At 54.7% G+C, this 19,484-nt stretch overlaps 1 protein-coding gene across 1 annotated transcript in view; it reads left to right on the top strand.

Annotated features, from left to right (window-relative positions):
* GLDC (glycine decarboxylase) overlaps nucleotides 1–17,773 on the top strand; it is an 80,556-nt gene extending 62,783 nt beyond the window's left edge. Inside the window, exons 21-25 of the mRNA XM_075558915.1 lie at nucleotides 4,225–4,336; nucleotides 12,144–12,239; nucleotides 14,267–14,439; nucleotides 16,489–16,569; nucleotides 17,082–17,773. Coding sequence (XP_075415030.1) covers nucleotides 4,225–4,336; nucleotides 12,144–12,239; nucleotides 14,267–14,439; nucleotides 16,489–16,569; nucleotides 17,082–17,225 — 606 coding nt within the window. The 3' untranslated portion in view covers nucleotides 17,226–17,773. The remainder of the gene's footprint in view (nucleotides 1–4,224; nucleotides 4,337–12,143; nucleotides 12,240–14,266; nucleotides 14,440–16,488; nucleotides 16,570–17,081) is intronic.
* The last annotated feature ends 1,711 nt before the right edge of the window (nucleotides 17,774–19,484 follow it).

Genomic DNA, 19,484 nt, shown 5'->3' with positions numbered 1-19,484 from the left:
ATGGGCCCCCGTGTGATTCCTGTGAGGCACAGGGCAGACATGCCACCGTCCCCCAGCCTACTTGATCCGACAACTGTCCTCGTGGCCCTCGACCCCCCTGCTCCCCTGCTGGGTGTGATCATCCATTGCAGTGGCCACACACAACCCACAGGCAGTACTCACGGTTTGTAGAGGCTTATCAGGGGCCTTAACGGGTTACAAGTCAGTATCAGAAATGGCCAGGATACAGTTCTTTTGCCGGCAGCACCTCTTCTCAGCCGTGTTGGCTAAGCTCATCTCTCTGATCGTAAGCCTCTCCACCATGTGGCTGTGTCCCCTGCCCTGCTCGGGTAAGTGTTATCAAGCTGTCCCACTCTGCATATCAGCCTCCTGCCCAGAGACACTCAACCAGCTTCACTTGGTCCATGGCCGGGAAGCCCCCAGTCACCACTTCTCTGAGCAGGGATCTCAGTCGCATCCAGGCCTTGGCTATTCTTTCTGCTGTCACGGTATTGTCCTTTCTGCTTCTGAGATGGCCCGCTGTAAGCCAGGTGGAATGGCACAAAGGACCCAGCCCTCCTCATCAGAGCCCTTTCCACCTTGTTGGAATGTTCCCACCTAGTCGTCTGGTGGGAGTTACCCACTGGAGAGAAAGAACGAGTCATTTCACTTCGGAGCACCATTCAAGAATTTCGACACAAAGCTGTCCGGTGACGTTGGCCACACAGTTCTCAGAGTGTGACCATTCTCAGTGGGTATGTTCTGTTTCCGGGGATCTAGTTGCAGGCAGCTCCATGGATCTACATTCTCTTCTCTGCTTCGAATGAATTGCCGACCATTTGGTCACCCGTAGGTGGTTATTCAAAGGAACAAAGTACATATGGGGACATTAATTGAGGGGGGGTGTATTTTTCTCTATTTTTTGGTGAAAACCTAACACTAGCCGATTCATTTACTATGCATCAATCCATACACAGTGGTTCTGTGACTCTGTCCCTCTCCTTGCAACAGACCAATAGTCTCCCCACTTCTACCAGGCCGTCCCTGTGTCCGTCCGTCCTTCCGGCTGCTTCCCTGTCCCTCTTGGTCTTCTCTGTTGGCTTTTGGGCAAACCTGCCTGTTGGTTTGGTCCTAGACAGTAGATGAAGGCGTATACTTCTCTCGGGTGTAGATTATTTTCCAAGCTGAATCTGTCATTTGGCTGAAAGGCGTCCCCTGGGGGTGACTCTAGTTCCAAGCAATCCTTTATGATTCTTAACCAACACTTCTTGGAAGCCGGAGCAGTAATTCTGCATTGCGGCACCATTGGTGCTGAAAGCCAGTCCATTCTGACTTGTGGGGGCCCGAGTTGCGCAGAGAACCGCGCCTTTCCCAAGTGACAGTAGGGGGCTACATTTGCCCCAGCACGAAGCTCAGCAGGCAGGAGGGGTTGGTTGGGAAAGGGGGAGCCCTGGAAACACAGGGAAGCAGGCGGCAGGAGTGGCAGCAGTGGCAGGTTACTCGGGAGCGTTTCACCCAGAGACATGGAACAATGTGTACCCGAGCTGTTCAGTGGAAAAGACGACTTGCTAGGACCTGGTCTGCTCCGTCATGCGTCGCCTAATTCACAACAAAAAGTTTTAAAGATTGACGATACAATTTCTACAAAATGACACCCAGTTCTTTTGCAAACTGAGGTGACATAAACGGTAATGATTACTTGCTGCTTCGGGGACAGGATCCAGTTCCCAGCTCCCTCTGACTCCCCGCCATCCAGGTGGTTGTCGCCATAGGCGGGGAAGTGTTTCCCCACGGGTGGGAAAACCAATACCGTGCCCAACTGCTGTGAACATTGACCAAGGACACCAGGCAGAGCTTCCGGTAAAAAATCAAATGACTACAGTGAGGTTTGATCTGGCGTCCCCAGGGGGTGGGATGGGGAGTGCAACCCAGTTAAGCAGTCACCTGCTGGCTGAAAGGTGGACCGTCCGGTCTGGACTAGGGGCACCTCGGGAGTCAGGCCTGGTGACGTGCTTCTAAAAGCCCCAGCCTTGAGAACCCTCAGGAGCGGGTGGACACTTGGCGGTGCATTAAAGTTCTTTCATTGTTTATTGATAACTGAAGTCGTCCTCTGTGAAGAAGGCCCCCAGGAAGCCTGTGGGCCTGCCCCCAACAGGTGGAACCCATAGGGGGTGGCTACAGTGGAGTGCAGGTCCATGTGCAGAGGGGCCCTACCCTGCACACACAGCGTCACTGGGAGCTAACAGCAGCGCTGGGGCTTCACCCATGGGTCCGAACAGGGACCTGCCGCTGCCTGCCACCTGGGTTCACGGACCGCTCTTCTCTCTCCACGCTGCCCGCCATCCTTCCCAAGCAGTCCATGCGCAACTGCCAGGCGGGCCCACACCTTGTCCTGACCTCCCGCTCGCGTTCCTCCTGCTTCTCCTCAGACTGCACAGGATCCTTGTTCTTGTCACCGGGTCAGTTCCCACCAATGGGCTACCCCACCCCCACCCCGGTGTCTCAGGAGAGGGCTGCTCAGCCCCGTTTCCAAGGCCGTGGGTCCTTTCAGAAGCGCAGCACCACACCTCTCTTCCCACTCTGGTTTAAGCCCCGACCGTTGGACCAGTTCATGTGCCCGACCCAGGGTCCCCATCAGATAATTCTTAGGGAATTAAAACAAAACAACAAAACCCACATTCGTGTCTAGGCCTTATCCGCCAGGCTCTGAGACACAGAGCTGGGCTCAGCCCACCGGAATTTGGCAAATGTAATCTGATGACACTGACTCACTGGTCCCGGGCCAGTGGCCAGCTGAATCCAGTCCAGTTCCTTCCCAGGGAACACTCGAGTCTGAAAAGAGGTAGGCGCCATCCCACTGGCCTAAAGCAGCTCCCAGGCTGGCCTCCCCCCTTCCCACCTTGCTACCCGCCAACCTCGACACCTGCAGGGTCTTCCCCCTGCTCTGCTCCCCCCTGCCCTCACGTGGGACCCGGTCCCTTCACCAGAGCTTTGTATTGATTAGGCATTTATCTCAAGCCCACGCTGTCCGTGCACTGCGCTGGGGAGAGATTTCAGAGAAATGGTTGCACTCTTGACTGAGCGTCTCTTCTGGTGAGGAGGCTGATTCTGAATGATCACAGGCTGTAGTAACCACAGTGAAGGATCAGAGGAGGAGGGCCTTGTGGCTGTGAAACAGAAATAGCCTTGTCCATGGACATCCGGCAGACAAGCCATACGAGATGGATTAAACCTTACAAGATCCCGTGGGCTCCCTGGCAGTGACCAAGCCGTCTCAAATCCACAGTGAAACACAAATAACATGTGTGCACTCTCAGCAATCCTCCATTGTAATCAGCGCAGCCGTCAGATGTCCACTTGTCCTACTGTAGGACCGGTGACCACAGTCAGCCAGAAAAACCAAACCCACCACCACCAAGTTGATTCCAATTCCCTCTCTAGGGTGTCCAAGGGTGTATAACTTTATGGGAGCAGATAGTCTTTCATCTTTCTCCCGAGGAGCTGCTAGTGGATTTGAACTGAGGACCTTGTTAGCTGCCCAATAAGCAACCAGGGCTTCTTGGTTGTTATGTAGGAGGAGGAGGGGCGGGGGGGGTGCGGCTTTTCCACTCACGTGTGAGCTGCAGGGAGTTAAGTGTCTGAGAAATCCACAGGGGCAGTCTCAGCATGGACTTGATGGCAGTGGGTTTGGTTTGTGGTTTTGTGAACTGCAGAGTTGGGGTGTGGCTGACTTCTGTGTGGGTCATGGATCTGGGGCCGTCTTGGGCACCGGAGCCCTGGTGGCATGATGGTGATGAGTTGGAGTGCCAAACACAAGTTCAGTAGGACAGACAGCCTGTCAGCTCCCACATAGCTAGTCTCGGGCATTCATGTTGGGGCAGTTCTGTGCTGCCCCAGAGGGATGGCAATGAAGTGGGGGTTTTTTTTGGTCTTAGATGCAAGGCTTTGGACTGGTTCCCCAGTTGGGTCCCCTACTTTCTGCCACAGAAAGGGGAGCCAGAGTCCACATTTGAACAAGTTCACTGAATGGTTCCTCTAGGTCCTGGGAAGATAGTGACACTGATGTAGGAATTGACTGTCTGCTGGCTGTAGATTCCAATTCCGTCTCTCTGGGGTGGAAAGCAAACTCTCAGCAGGGGTGGAATGGTAAGGGACTGGTTGGATGCCCTGCTCCAGTGAGTGACTTGCCTGCTGGCCTCTTTTCCCTTGCTCAATGACTGATGGCTTCTCTTCTCTCTCTTGCAGATGATGGGCGGCAAGGGCCTGAAACAGGCCACGGAGGCTGCTATCTTAAACGCCAACTACATGGCCAAGCGATTGGAAAAACACTACCGAGTCCTCTTCAGGGGCGCAAGAGGCAAGTGTCAACTTCTGTCCTTTTCCTGTCACCTTTGCTTCGTTTCTGCCAAACCACATTTGATGGGGCAGATGGGGTTTCCGAACTAAGTGAGGACCTCAGCGGAGAGTTACTGGGAATACCTTCAGTTTAGTAGTCTTGAGGGATGACCCGTGTGCAAGGACAGGCTGGCCAGTGCTTCTCCACAGCCCATGTCAACAAGGAGTCCACAGGATGGAGAGGTCAGTCCTAAAGGCCCTTTCCCTAACAGCGCACTCTGGGGATGGTCTGCCGTGGAATGACGTGTGGGAACAAAGTTGGGAGGAGGTCCTCGGGGGAGTCCTTCCAGGAGATGACCTTGGAAGGAAGAGAAGGCAGAAGCAGAGGGCATTGAGGTACAAGCCGAGCCTGTTACCCGGATGGCTGGAATGAGGGAGAGCTTAAACTTTAGGATAGGAAGAGAGCACGCAGATGAGGGTGAAGGTGGAGCCGTAGACCTTGGTGATTCTGCCAGAGGTAGACAGGGAATGTTTTCAGATTATTTCACTTCATTTGTTGTTACTGTCGTTGAAACTAGAGCAGAACAGATGCCAACTCAGCCATTTCCACGTGTTCTGGTTCAGTGACATAATGGCAGTCTCCAGGTTGTTCCGCCATCTTCACCCCCTTTCCTGAGTTGCGGCTCCGCCCCCATAAACTCGCTGCCCCTAAACTTCCTGTCCGACCGTTTGAGTTGCCATTGTCAGTTTCACCTCTTAGAGACAATTCTGTGAAAGTATTCCAAAGTCCAACTCCCTGCCATCGAGGCCATGCTGACTCATCGTGCCCCTGTAGGGCAGGGGAGAACTGCCCCCTGTGGATTTCTGAGAGTGTTAACACTTTGTGGGAGAGGGGAGCCTCATCTCTCTCCCAGGCTGCGGCTGGTGGTTTCAAACTGCTGACAGCAGCCCAACGTGTAACCACTACGCCACCAGGGCTCCGAAAGAGCACTGGTTACCTATTAAAGCTTAAAAGGAACTCTCAGGAGATACTTTGGATTTAAGATTAACAGATTCTATCATATCAGGGCAGCCCTTTCAGGGACTTAAGTTTTATCTACTATTTATGGAGCAGAAACCCACAAGTGGACGGCTACAAGTCCTGATTCAGGCTGAGAGCCTCAGCTCGAGGAGAAGGTCTCTCTCTCTCTCTTTCTCTCTCTCTCTCTGCTCTAGGAGAAGGTCCTGGCTTCCTTCGGACGTCTGTGGGCCCAGCAAACCTAGGCGGTCTCTGTATAGCTTGGTATCAATCTTCCCTGGGTCCTGGAGGTTCTCAACGCAGCGACCCTGGCTCTTTCTTGTGTTGGCGCAGAGGCCCCGCCTTTGCTTCTCTCCTGGTGTCTCTTGTAAGATAAATGGCGATCCAGGCTAGCCCCTTGGCAACTCCCCTTACACGGATCAGGACTGGGACCTGAGTGAGGGTGGTGACTTAAGAAAAGGTAACGCATTCCACCTGAACCCTGCTTCATGACCACGTAAGCCTCTGTAGCCTGTCTGCTCCCCTCCCCTAACCCTGCCGCATTTGCTCCAGCCGAGGTCAGCCTTCACAACTCATCACAAAAGGTAGGGCAGTCGTACAATACTAGGAATCATGACCGAGACAGGCTGACGTGTGTGTGTGTGTGTGTGTGTGTGTGTGTGACACCACTGGGTCCACGACTAGAGCATTGTAGGCCTTTGAAGGGGTAGGATTCATTAAGAAATGGGGACAATCATTCAAATGTTGGCAGTGTAGAAGTAACAGCAGTCGGAGTTGGTTCCTGTGTCATTGAGTGTGGGGGAGAAACTTGAGGGGACCCTCATGTGTTGGAGGTGTCCCTAGCCAGGGTGTCGCATCCATTCGGCAGCCAACTGGAGGGTTGCTGGTTCAAGGCCACCCAGAGGTGCTTTGGAGGAAAGGACTGGTGAATGGCTTCCCACCAACCCGCCGTGGGAAGCCAAGGGAACACGGCTCAGAGTCAAGCTGACGATGGTTAAGACATTTTTCCACGTCCTGGCTGGTTTTGCGCTAGGAATTGTATCCAAAGGGTCAGTTCCAGAATTAGAAAATAGAAAGGATCGGAGTGACCTGGAGCTCGGGTTTGGAACACTCCCCAGAGAGGAGGGAAGAAGGCTTTGCGCGGTGTGTCTCCAGGCAACGACATGAGGAGCCTCTGAAGCGGGCGTGAAAGCGACTGCAGACATGGCCCCTCCCATGAGCCCCGCTCCTGTGTGGGCGCTGGGCTTCAGGGCTCTCCCACCACCACCACCCCTCCCGCCTGCGTGAGTCTGTGCCAAGCAACGTGAAGATTCTGGACAAGAAAGACCGTGTCCTTGGCCCGTGGCACCATCGTCCCATCACAGATGAAACCACTGTTAGGACTGTGTTTGTCTCCAGGGCGGTTGGACATTGTCTTCCGGGTGGAATTTATATCCTGGGCCTTTTCTTATTCTGTGAGTGTCTCCTCCCTTAGCTCCATTCCGACTCCCGGTGACAGAGTGGAGCGGCCACCATGAGTTTCATCGCTGTCGCTCAGAGCAGCTGGTGGTTTCCACCTGCTGACCCACTGTGACTCCAGGGCCCTGTGTCCCTGAGCGCGTGTAGGGATTGCTCAGCCCATCCTGTCACGAGCTCTAGGAAGCTCGTGCGCACACAGGCCCCAAGGAAACATCTTTCCTGTAGGCTTTTTAAATGCAGTCTTGAAGTAGATGGCTTCCTTTCCCATCTCTTCCCATAGAGATGTGGTGTCACGAAACTTCACGGGGAACATGTATGTGCGTGTCCACTACACCAGTCCACCTGTGAGCGTGTCCACGTGTGTGAGCGTCCTCCCTGCGAGTGGGCATGTGTACGAATCCCTCTCTGTGAAGGCCCCTGCGGAAGTCCACCATTGGAGTGCCTCCCGCCCCCCCCACTGTGAGTGGCCCCCGTGTGCCTGCTGTGTGCGTGTCCCTGCACCCGGGCCCCGAGAGGACGGAGTACCAAACTGAAAACCATGCAAGCAGAACTCACAGAGGTCGGCCTACTTGCTGGTGAGCGATGAGCGCATTGTTTTCATTTGGGAGGCAGAAAGGGCTGGTCTTAGTGGTTTTCTGTGTGTTCCAAGAAGGGCGTGCAAAAGAAGGGTGGATTTTCAAAGAAAAAGATCAAGTTATCCAATTGTGTTGGGGCAGGGCGACACTCCAGCAGTGAGAAAGGGTGGTGGGGGGAGAGGCCCGTCCAGTGCTCCCCATACCTGCCCTGAGCACTTGGCTGCTAGTCCTGAAGGTGGAAAACAACCCCACCCCACCGCCCCCGTGTGACTGTGCATGTGAGAAGCCTGTTGGTCCCAAAGACTTGCTGTTAGGTGCCATCAAGTCAGGGCTGAGTCCCAGCTACACTGTCCTTGCACCAGCCTCACGGTCTCCTGTCGGAGCCCATTGTTGCGGCTACTGGGCCGTTCCACATCCTTTCCAACACCACCCCGATGACTCACTGCCCTCCATTTAGCCAGGCATGATGTCCCTTCTTCAGGGACTGGTCTCTCCTGTCACTTGTCCAAAGTATGTGAGCTGGAGGTTCAGCCTTGCCTCCAGAGGGTGCTCTGATCTGGCTGTACTTCTTGAAGACAGATTCCGTGGCACGGCCATGCCAAGGCTTGATCACGTCCTCTCAGTCTTCCTGATTCGGTGTCCCAACTTTCACACGCACACGGGTGGCTGCAAACGCCATGGCTTGGATCTGGTGCACCTTAATCTCAGAGTGACATCGCATGTTTCAACACGTTAACGAGGTCTTGTGCAGCAGGTGGACCGCATGCGACGCGGTCTGTAAAGAATACAGCCCCCGGGACACCGTTCTGTTCACTCACACGGGCCACGACGAGTTGGGTTTGAACAACGTTCAGGGCGGGGTGGGGTGGGTGGGTGGGTGGGGTGCTGTGGTTGTTCAGTGGGAAAGCCACCACCCTTGCTTGTTACCATGATGCTGAGTGCGGTTCAATTCAGGGGAGCTTCCAGATTAAGACTAAAGAGAAAGATCTTGCCGGCCCACTTCCCCAATCAGCCAGTGAAAGCCCTATGGATCACAATGGTTGCAGCCTTTTGTGGGGTGCACGTGAGCATGGGGTGTCCCTGAGTCTGTGTGTGTGTGCGCTGGAACACAGCTGTTGGCAGAAACTGCTCCCTAGCTTGGGTTGGTGAGGGGGGCCCCCCATGCGAAGGGGTCGGGGGGAGATCTGTGGCACAAAAAGAGGGAGGACATTTTATCCTTGGCATTTCATCCCAGAATTAAATCATGACGAGCATGTCTCCTCCCACGATGGGTGATTACAGACTTTCTTACTCAACCTCCCAAGTCTGTGAAACCCAGCGCGGTCTCGTGCTTGGTCTGGTAAACACGTGCATTGAATAACGGGAGGTCTCGTGGTTTTTAAGGCTTTAAAAAGAACCATCGCCGTCCTCTCCCCCCACCCCCGACCCCGCCGAAGGCTCAAAATAGCGCCGTCCTTAGTAAACAGGCTGTTCCCCACAGGGCGCTCCCCATTGGCATCGCCCCCCAGCCCCAGGACGGTTTGGGGGTTGAGGAGGCTGAGGCCCTCCCTGGAATGGACTTAAGGCTCATCTTCCTTAACCCTTTCTTGGAGGGACTCGCACAGCGACACTACCCAGGCCAGCTGGGGCAGCGGCGGAGGGAGATGTAGGAAAGGATGCAGCTTCACAGGAGGAACTTTTAAAAACCTCATAGGTCTCTGCTCTTGGTGGTGGTGGTGGTGGGGGGTGTCCATCTCCCGTACTTGGGGGGCGAGGGGTGGTCCCAGGATTTCACTGTGTTCTCAATGCCCATCGCCTTTTACCTTTGACAAACCCACCTCTGCCTGGACCTTCCTGTCCCGAAGGGGTTTCCTGGTGGCCTAAGTGATACCCAAGGCACTCAGTCCCCGTCCAGGGAAAGTGACCCTCCTGAGGCCAGCCCCTCGCTGACCTGAGCCCACTCTTCAGGACAGCAGCCAGGCATTTGGATTTTGTCCCTCACGGGCCCCTGGCTTGGTACCTGGTTCTTTCCAGGCCTGTGGTGTAATTAGCTTGTGAGCGCTGATTCTCTACAGATTCTCTGTAGGCATAAGCAAGGGGTCCCTGCTTTCAAGGTGAGTGGGATGGCGTTGGAGAAGCCTTATTCTCTGATACTGTGAATGACGCATGTCCTCCCTCAGTCCAGCCAGACATGGCTCGGAAGAAAGTCCTGGTGATCCACCTGAGAGCCTCACAGAAGGAGCAGTTTGAGCTCTGAACACACAGGGTCATCGTGGGCCAGAAAGGCCTTGTGGTTCTGTGTTCATCTCCCAGGGCCTTCCCCCTTGGCATCTTCTGCTTCAGGAGATGCTGAAGGCATGCAGGTTTGGTTCAACCTTAGAACCAAGCCACTTGGGTTCGCCTCTTTTCTCAGCCCGCCTCACCTCCTTGCTCTTGTGACTTGAGAGCTTCGCAGGCGCCACAACCACGGTCCTGCGTGGTCAGTGCCACGGACACGCGGGCTCCTTGAAAAGGCACACACTTCCACCCGCCACTTTGGATACTTTCTACTTCAGACCCTCCCAGCCCGCCATGTGCCCCAGGAAGCCTCGCATATCTATTTCCTGCCAAGCTGGAAACAGAGACGCCAACATCTGGTATCTGGCCTGTGACCGCCACCGAGTTTTGAGTTCATCTCCGCAGAGAGATGGCGCAATCCCACTCCCGTTTCCGTTGGGAAGCAGCGGGAGACGGATTCAGAAAACATCTGAGTCTCATTTGGCACTTCTTTTCCAAACCAGTATGGGGGTGGAGGTGGCGGCGCCCTGCGGATGGAGGCTGGTGGTGGGCAGGGCCGGGGCTGGCTTGGCAGCTTAATGTCGTTCAGCTGTTGCCGCTTGGTCTAGACGGTCTTTGCCCTGCCTCTCACCTTCTATGTGTGCCTGGCGGGCAGGCTGCATCTTCCTCTGGGATTTTTCCAGGACTGCATTCTCAAAGGGCCCCAGAGAAGTGGCTTGTCTTTAGGTGCTGACTCACAGCGGCCCAATCGATGTATGGAACAAAACACTGCCCGGACGTGCGCCGACCTCACAGTTGTGCCTGAGTCTGAGCCCGCAGACCTAGCCCCCGTGTCTCCCCATCTTGTCGAAGGTCTTCCCGTCTGCTCCCCTGCGACTTTACCGAGCATGACGTCTACTCCAGCGACTGGTCTCTCCTGACACCATGTCCTGGATTCCAACTTTGTATGCTCCTAGTTCCCATTACTAACCGCTGGTTGCTGCTGTGTCTTCTCGTTTTGAGTCATGCCCCATCCGCACATGAAGTCCCAAAGGCTTGACTCCATCCACGGCCGTATGGTCGATGCCAGCTTTGAGAAGTCCACTCTTCTGCGATCAGACTCTGCATGCCTTCCGACCCGGCGGGCCCTTCCTCTGGCCCTGTCTCCGCCTTGTTCTGCTTCTCAGTACCTGGCAGCGTTTCCATTGTGTCCACAGATTTTCAGTGGCTGAGCCCTCAGAGGTTCACAGCCCATTCTTCTGTGTGGTCTGGGAGCTGTGACCCTGCTGGCATGGGAAGTACCAGTGTCGTCGCTCCCGGCATCACAGCAACACACAGCCGCCACAGTACGACAAATGGACAGACAAGCGGTAGAGGTGGCTTACAACGACACATATCTGTTGTCTCACAACGGTGGAACCCCCAAGTCCAAAGTCAGACTGCCACTGTTGTGGTCTCAGGTGGCCGCCGGAGGCTCTGAGAAGCAGAAGCTGAGGCTGGACTCCCAGAGGGAGGAGCAGGACAAGATCTTTAAGCTCCCTGGACAGATGTCCCTCCGTTGAACATGTAGAAATGGTGGAACTGGAGCATACTACGCGTTTTAGTCCAGGCTAGGCCCCAACAAGCAACTATCAGCGTGAAGTGAGTCCCAGTGCCTTGAAAAGTTAGGGTCACGCAGCACTGTGGTATATGAAGAGCCCAGGTGAGGCAGTGGTTACCTGTGGGGCTGCCATTCACAAGGCTAGCAGTTCGAAACCACCAGCCGCTCTGCAGGAGAAAGACGGGGCAGTTCTACTCACAGGGCTTGCTGTGAGTGAGCATGGACTTGCTGGCAGCCGTGGATCGATATCGCCTCGAGCAGCCCTCTAGGACAGGGCAGAACTGCCCCAATGAGTTTCTGAGACTAACTAACTTGGCAGAGTAGAAAGCCCAGTTTTTCTCCTGAGGAGCAGCTGGTGGTTTGAACTGCTGACCTTGAAAATAGTGGCCTCACACGTAACTCCCTCGCCACCAAGCCTCCCAGATGTAGGCAACAGCGTCAGGAACAAGTTCAAACTAGAGTGAAAAGGGGCCACTGTGTGGCCCAGAGACACCGAGAGAGCGCAGGTTGTTGGGAAAAATGGTTCCCATGCCCTCTGATGTCCATGGCACTTGGACAATTGTTAAATGGTTGTGTGGGACAGGATGGGCCCCTCCTCTATCTCCAAAGGCTGCTGGGCCGAGCCCGCACGGGAGGGTGGCAGTGACCGGTGAGCAATGATCGCAGGCCCTTGGAGCAGGAATGGCCTCTGACAGCTTTGGTGAACGTCCCATTCCACCAGCCGCCTGGCTCAGGGGTGTCTTGAGAACTGAGAATCAAACACATTGGCCCGACTTAAAATTGGCACTTGTCACAAGGGCACAAAGTATTTATTGCTAATGGACCAGCGGCCCACAGCTTCTTGGTCTTCACAGAACTGTAGGGAGCCGAATTGCCCACCCATTTCCCTGGACAAAACAGTAAGTGGACCGCCCTCTTCAGTTGACGCCCTTTTCCTGAACAGGTTACGTGGCTCATGAGTTTATCCTGGACACTCGGCCTTTCAAGAAGTCTGCAAATGTTGAGGCTGTGGATGTGGCCAAGAGGCTCCAGGATTATGGTGAGTGGCGTCTGAGTGGGTCCCCCAGGCTTCCTGTATGTAGCTGTCCGGGCCTGCCCCTCTGACTGACATCAACCTCCCCCCAGATGGACGTCCCGGGAGCTTACCTCATGTGTTTCCCTGTGTGGAGCTTTGCTTTGAAGACGCCCTGGTGGCACAGTGGTTGAGCGCTTGGCTGCCAACCTGAAAGTCTGTTGAATGCAGGCCGTGCGGGCTGGGCGTTCAGTGAGCAGGCCTTGCAGCTTCTCTGTGCGACGAAGCATTTGAATAAGCTAGCAGGCTCCAGGTGGTAGGGCACATGGCTCAGCTGCACAGCAGAACCTGTACCCACCAGGCAGCTGTGCTTCATCTCACGTTGCACAGAAGATGTGTGTGACATGGGAGGGAGTCGGTTTTGCTTTGGTCCAGGAGTTTTTATTTAAAAACAACTTCATTGAGTGTTATTACTGGTGACATTACCATTCCATAGTTCCATCACATCGAGCAGTACTGTACAATTGCTTCCACAGTCAGTTTCAGAACATTCCCTTTCTCCTTGAACGCCTTATCAGCTCCCCTTTGTCCCCTCCCGCTCCCACCCGACCCCTCAAGAACCCGTCTCTTTTTTCCCTTTTGTTTTGCCATGTCTTACACAATCTTATCTATTCACAAGCAATTGTCCAGAATTTTTTAAAATGAAAAAAAAATGTTTTTAACTCTTTAAAATTAATCATTTTATTGGGGAGCTCTTCAAATCTTAGAACAATTCATCATCCCGTAGTATTAAACACGCTTGTACACATGTTACCAGCAACATTTCCAAAACAATTTCTTTCTACTCGAGCCCTTGGAAAAATCTGACTTTCACTATGCGATTTGGATGAAGGTTCACAGGGGATTTTGTTTTGTGACGTGGATCCCGAGCCCTCCCGTGGCACCGCCCTCTGCCCCCTTACTCCCTGTCTCCCATTTCCGTTTGTCCTTTCCTGCCCATCCCCACCTGCTGCGCCCTATCCCTGGGCAACGGGGCCCTTATGCCCCAGTGGTTGCTTGCTCCCAGGAATGTGCACTTCTGTGGTGCTACTCTTATCAGCCTATCATTCGGGGACAGTGGCACCACCGGGGTGAGGTCAGTGCCAGGCCTGCAGGGTGGCTATGCCATTGTCTGGGGTGTCCACGCTCTCAGACGGACCTCCATACCTGTTTAGATCCCTTACCTGAGGACACGTTGACACATAGACACACCTGGCCTGTGCTCACTGTGAAGGCACAGGCTTTCCTCAGAGAAGCTGAGCCTCCGTTTTCCCCTCTGGCTCCGACCTAAGTCAGGCTCCTTCATGCTTCGCTACCTCCATTACAGAGATTCTAAGACCTCACGGCAATGGGCGAGCAGGCTCACTGGTCACATAAAGGCCTGGTGGGGTTCCTGAGACCGTGGTCTCCGGTTCTGGAACTGCCCTCACCCCACTGGTAACCCCCTCAACCACTTACAAGCAAAATAGCAGCCTTTGCTCAAGGGCATTGTTCAGAGCTTAGCTTGTTGGATTGAAAACGGATGATCTGCTCTGGAAACCTAAACATGCCAAGTTTGCTTGTTTTTACAGCTTCATCCAAATTAAGCGACCCAATCCTGGTTCCCGGGGATCGAATGCCTGTGGACGTTTCACACATGATCTTCCGGATATCTTCCCGGACACACACACTTTAAAAAAAAAAAAGATGGGGGTGGGGGGATGGGGGAGCTGCTATCCTCCTTAGCTTGATTCCCCTCCCCCATCCCCCAAATCATTCGAATGCTTCTCCAGTTTCCCAAATCCATGCTTTGGAATGGCGGCACACAGTGTGGGTGGCCTGCAGTCTGCTCCACCCATCTCCTCTTGTTGAACACAAATGGCTGACTGGTGCTTCTCTTACAAAGCAGTTCCAGGGTGAATCCGCAGACACGTCCATTTAGCTGATCGTTTCTGCAGACAGAACTATGGGAAGGGGAAGGGGTTTACATCATGGGCCAGTATCAGCAGTGCGGATTTCCCGGTCTCCACTTGCAGGATTCCACGCCCCTACCATGTCCTGGCCCGTGGCGGGGACCCTCATGGTCGAGCCCACCGAGTCGGAAGACAAGGCAGAACTGGACCGCTTCTGTGACGCCATGATCAGCATTCGACAAGAAATCGCAGACATTGAGGAGGGCCGCATCGATGCCAGGGTCAACCCGCTGAAGGTGAGTATGATTGGCGCTTTATCCAGGTCCTCCGGAGCAGAGCAGGGGGTGGACCTCGTGCCCACACCCTGGATGTCCGCTTAGAAGACACGCGTGGACCAGAGCCAGGGCTCGCCTTTGAGACGCTGCAGTTTTGACCGAGTTTGGAGCTTCCCAAACAGCACGACCAGCTGGGCGCTTGAGGGGAGGGCTGCTCTTTTTCTGCTGGTTTTCTTGGTTTATGGACTTCTCTTTGGGCTTCACAGGTGCCCAGAGGGCTGAGGAACGGAGCTACACTTGGCTAAGTTTTATCGCTCTGTGCTGTTTGATGCAAGGTTGTAAAATGCCTACATGCATCATGTAGTGATCCTCCCCCCTCCCCCAGAGGAGGATGGCCACAGTGGCTGCACCAACGGGCTCAAACCCAACGCTGGGAAGACGCCACAGGACCGGGCAGTGATGGGCTCTATTGTCCACGCGGCCACTATGAGTTGGAACCAACAGCAGCAGCCGCAACATGTATTGACCTCAAAAACCCCGAATACAGAAAAGGTCTTGTCTCGGAACGGTTCCCTTTCAGAACGCTGGATGGGCACTTGGCTGGGATGGTTGAAGATGCCTCTGACTCAGCGTGGAGAAACGCATGGGAAGCTTGTTGATTTTCTATCTGAGCAGAGCCTAAGTTTCTCCTTAGGTCCACACAGCAAGCTGAGGGGCTGTGGACTGAGGGTGCCAGGAAGGCCGGGGCGATGTGGTGGCCGCAAGCCCGAGAACAAGTCTGAGGTGGTCAGAGAAGCCCAGATAAGCACGCCCTAGCGCACCTTGCTGAAGGGTAGAGGCTGGAGGCCAAGGGCAGCGGCCAGAAGGCACCCTGGCCGCATGGGTGCTTCACAGGGCCGCCGAAGAAGCCGAGTGGACAGTCTTTGCGGTTTCACCTCCTGTTTCTTTGAGGCCGTTGCTGGTTGTTTCAGAAAGTAAGGTAGTTTTGAAAGTGGCCACGCCGCTCTCAAAGAAACAAAGGTTGAATTGCAAAAGCATGCAGAGAGCAATACTCACAGGAGAATATAAAGTTTAACAACCTGCCGAGTCATGCTGTCTGCTGTGGTTACGGGTCTCTGACTCGTCGGGTTCCATGTGACAGAACTGCCCCCCCCCCCCAACTCCCCCCGGGTCTTCCTAGGCAGTTAGCTTTACAGGGCTGGACCTCTAGGTCTTTTCTCACCCGTGGCCCCCAGTGGGTGGGTTTGAACTGCCAGCCTTCCAGTTAGCTGTAAAATGCACCCAAGCGCTCTGCACGCATGTAGGAGGATGTCTCTGGGGCTGGCACTGGCAAAGACTACGGGAACTGCCACAGAGTGCCGGAAGAACAAAGAGGTCTATCGTGGAGGACGTACAGACAGAACTCTCCTTACATGTGAGGCCACCAAGACTTCTCAGACGCGTCGGAGACGTTAACAGGCGAGGCCAGGGCCCAAGGAGGACACCATGTGTGGTGCAGCAGAGGGCCAGGGAGAACGAGGAAACCCTTCCATCATGTGGCTTCACATTCTGTTGTTCGTGGCACACTGTGATTTTAGAAAAGATTGACGGCACCTGGCAACGACGACGATGGGTTATGCATTGGGCAGCTAACTGCAAGGTCGGCCATTTAAAACCAGCAGCCACTCCTCAGGAGGACCAGGCCGTCTAAGCCTGTCCAGGGTCGCGGCGAGTCGGACCCCTTGGCGGGAGCGAGAGGCCCCGTCACCAAGGAGGGAGCGCAATGAGCTCCCAAGTGGGTACAGCAGCGCCTTCAATCGTATCTGTAACATCTTACTGTTTTGACAGCAGAGGCCCTCTGAACCCTGTGGGTTCTTTGACACCCCCTCCCCCCGAGAGGAGATTGTACTTATTGCTAAGGCCATTAGCATAGCCCTCTCATATTTGAAGTACCACCACAAGAAAACCCGCTGCCCCAATCAGTACTCCCCTCAGAGTTGAACTGAACATCCCTCTCCTCCGTGGTTGAGGAGGGCCATGGGAGAAGATGATGCTCCACACTGACCCTCTGCCACTCTCCCTCTGTCCCAGATGTCTCCACACTCCCTGACTTGCGTCACAGCCTCCCACTGGGACCGACCGTATTCTCGAGAGGTGGCGGCATTCCCACTTGTAAGTCCTGCCCCGAGGGTGGGGGGGGACACCACCACGACCCTGGCTGCTTCCCATGCGTGGGTTCTCACCAGAGCAGTCCACGTGTGGACACGAGTCGTGGGAATGGCCAGGGGTGTGGGTCAAGGACTTGCTTCAGGAGGCTCTTGGGACAATCAGTGTTATCGTCCCAGGCTGGCCAGAGGGGAGCCCACAGAGGGAAATGGAGCTGGCCCCATCGTGTGGGCCACAGTTAACTATCACCCCCCCCCCCCCAGAGAGCCCCTCTGTCCTTCCTTCCGTGCTGATCAGGCTGTGGAGGAGACTGCACCCCACAGCCTGTTGGACTGGGGCTGGTGGACGGAAGTGGGGCTGTGCTGACCATAGTGCAGGGATGGGTGTTTTGTGTCTGGACACATCACTGGGGCGGATGGTGTTGTAGGCTCTGGGCACATGGTTGCAACCCCTCTCCCCGCCGAGGGAGGCCTCTCAGAATGCCTCCCACACTTCCTTCCACCCTGTGTCCCTTGCAGCCCTTTGTGAAGCCGGAGAACAAATTCTGGCCAACCATCGCCCGCATTGACGACATCTACGGAGACCAGCACCTGGTGTGTACCTGCCCGCCCATGGAGGTGTACGAGTCCCCGTTTTCTGAACAGAAGAGGGCCTCTTCCTAGTCCTGTTGCCGATGCCTGACCAGGTGCCACTCTGGAGCATGCGATATGCAAGGAGTGATCCATCTCCCACCCCAGGATGAATTCGGGGGGGGGGGGGGGCGTTGACAGACTGCGTTTATTTTGTCATTTCTGTCAAGGTAGGTGTGGAGATGGACTCGCTTTTACACATAGCCCATGACGTTCGAGTTGTCTTGACAGGGAGCACTTGTTCGGTGTTGGGTTGCTGTTTGTTGTATTTTTTGTTTTTCTTGGGGGGTGGGTGGAATAGAACACTTTGGGTGTGCTACATTTTAACTTTCCACGTAGGGAATTGGCTAATGTTATAACTAATGGCTCTGCTGGAGACAGTTTTCTTTTTGTTGTTGTTCCAAATAAAAAGTCCTCTTGGGCTGAGCCATCAGTGGGAACTCCCAGGGCAAATGTTTACATTTTCTATACACGGAGGACGTGTTTCTCCTCTGACTAACCTGCCTCACCTGAACTAGCATCTCCGAGGGGTTTCCCCATTATGTGTTTTTATCTCCATTTATTAGGAACCTAATAAAAGCCTCTGCATTTGAAGAATGCCTTCCTTTTGGTTGGTTTCTCGTCTTACCAGGAATAACCTTGTTCTTGGGTTCCGTGGACCCAGAGTCTCAAAGGGTAATGAGCAAACTCAGACCCACAGCCATCGTCTCTGGCTCCTGGCTGGCTAACGGGATGTTTGTGTGCCTGGTCGGCAGGAGCGCCCCTCCAGCACCTTCCTTCGCATCACACCGAGCTGCAGCACCGCTTTGTGCGGGGCGCAAGGCAGGGGGGGCCCAACGTCGCCATGGGTCACAGAAACCCGCCACGTAAGTCTGAACCAAGCGCAGGCCCGGCTTTGGTTCTCATTGAATAGGCAGTCTAGCCGAGGACTTGTGCGCCATCTGTCCTCCAGTCTTGCCTGCACGGTTACAAGAGGGCTGCCGCCGAGCCGGACATCACACGCGCGTTCTAGTAGGAATGAGAGAACTAGACAAAAGGTGCACTCTATCCACAATGGCTTCTTCTGAACGGGTTTCCCAGAGTTCATACCCAGGGCCAGGATGGGTTCCAGGTGCCACTCCGAGTAGCAGGAGCAGGAAGTCCGGTGACCCAGCATGTTCTACATTGGGTCACCAACGGCAAGGTCAGTAGTTCAAGCCTACCACCAGCAGTTCTGAGAAAGGCCGACTACTCTTGGAAGAGGCTCTTGGAAACCCACAGGGGGTACAGTTCTATGTTGTCCAGGGTCGCTGTGAGTCAGAACCAGCTCCTTGACGGTGACTTTTCTTAGCTGCAGGGGAGCATTGGCAGGGTGTCTTCTACCTTCCACAACAAACACGCCTGAGGGGGCTTGGAAAAGTTCATGGGAAATGGAATAAGGGGATTTTACCAGGAATCAAGTCTTTTCAAGCAAGTTGAAAAAATTAGAAACGCCTCCCAAGCCCAACGAGGAGGACTGAGCGCCAGTGCCCTTAGGGGTGGAGATGGCTTGGTGGTCCTGGTCCTATCACCCGTGTTTGTTTGGCACACGCCAGTTTGAGGCAAGGGTGGTTGGGACACCTTTTCCTCAAAGGCAGTCCTGCCTCCACCCAGCTTTGAGAGCAACTCTGGTCCCCTGGATGATCCTTAGGGGGCACTTTTACAAACGAGGGGTGCTTTGGGGCTCGGCCTGCAGCAAACCAAATACCACAGCCATCGCGCCTTTGCAAATCAGCTTCTGCAGTGCAAGTTGGGGCTGCCTCCAGAATGCACCAGAATCCGTGGAGGGTTCCGCCCAAGCCCACTCTGAATCCTTCTCTTTCCAGAGCAGCCCTCCCTGGCCCCAGGGTTTCAGAACAGACAGGGGAGAAATCTGTAGACTGCCACAGACTTCAATCTTAATGAAACTTCTGGATCGTTCCACTGTGCCGTCTTTCATTTCCCAAGAATGCGCTTCTGAAGATGGTGTGCAAAATCCAGGCCCAACCCTGGTGAGACTCGGAAGATTTCGAGCTCAGCATCAGAAACTCCTGGCCCCTAGTGTGGACTCTGGCACGCCAGGAGTCAGGACAGTCAGCCCCCCGAAATGCAGAATATCCCCCGCTGCCAGTCAGCCCCCACAATGCAGACTCCCCACCCCCCAGGCCGGTCAGCCCCCACAATGCAGATATCCCCCCCCGCCAGTCAGCCCCCACAATGCAGACTGCCCCACCCTAGGCCAGTCAGCCCCCACAATGCAGACTGCCCCCATCCCTCTTGCCACCACGACTCGAA

Source organism: Tenrec ecaudatus, chromosome 10 (assembly GCF_050624435.1).
Source record: "Tenrec ecaudatus isolate mTenEca1 chromosome 10, mTenEca1.hap1, whole genome shotgun sequence".
NCBI lineage: Eukaryota > Metazoa > Chordata > Mammalia > Afrosoricida > Tenrecidae > Tenrec > Tenrec ecaudatus.
Note: the sequence above shows the minus strand (reverse complement) of the source record. Positions and strands in the feature narration are given on the sequence as shown.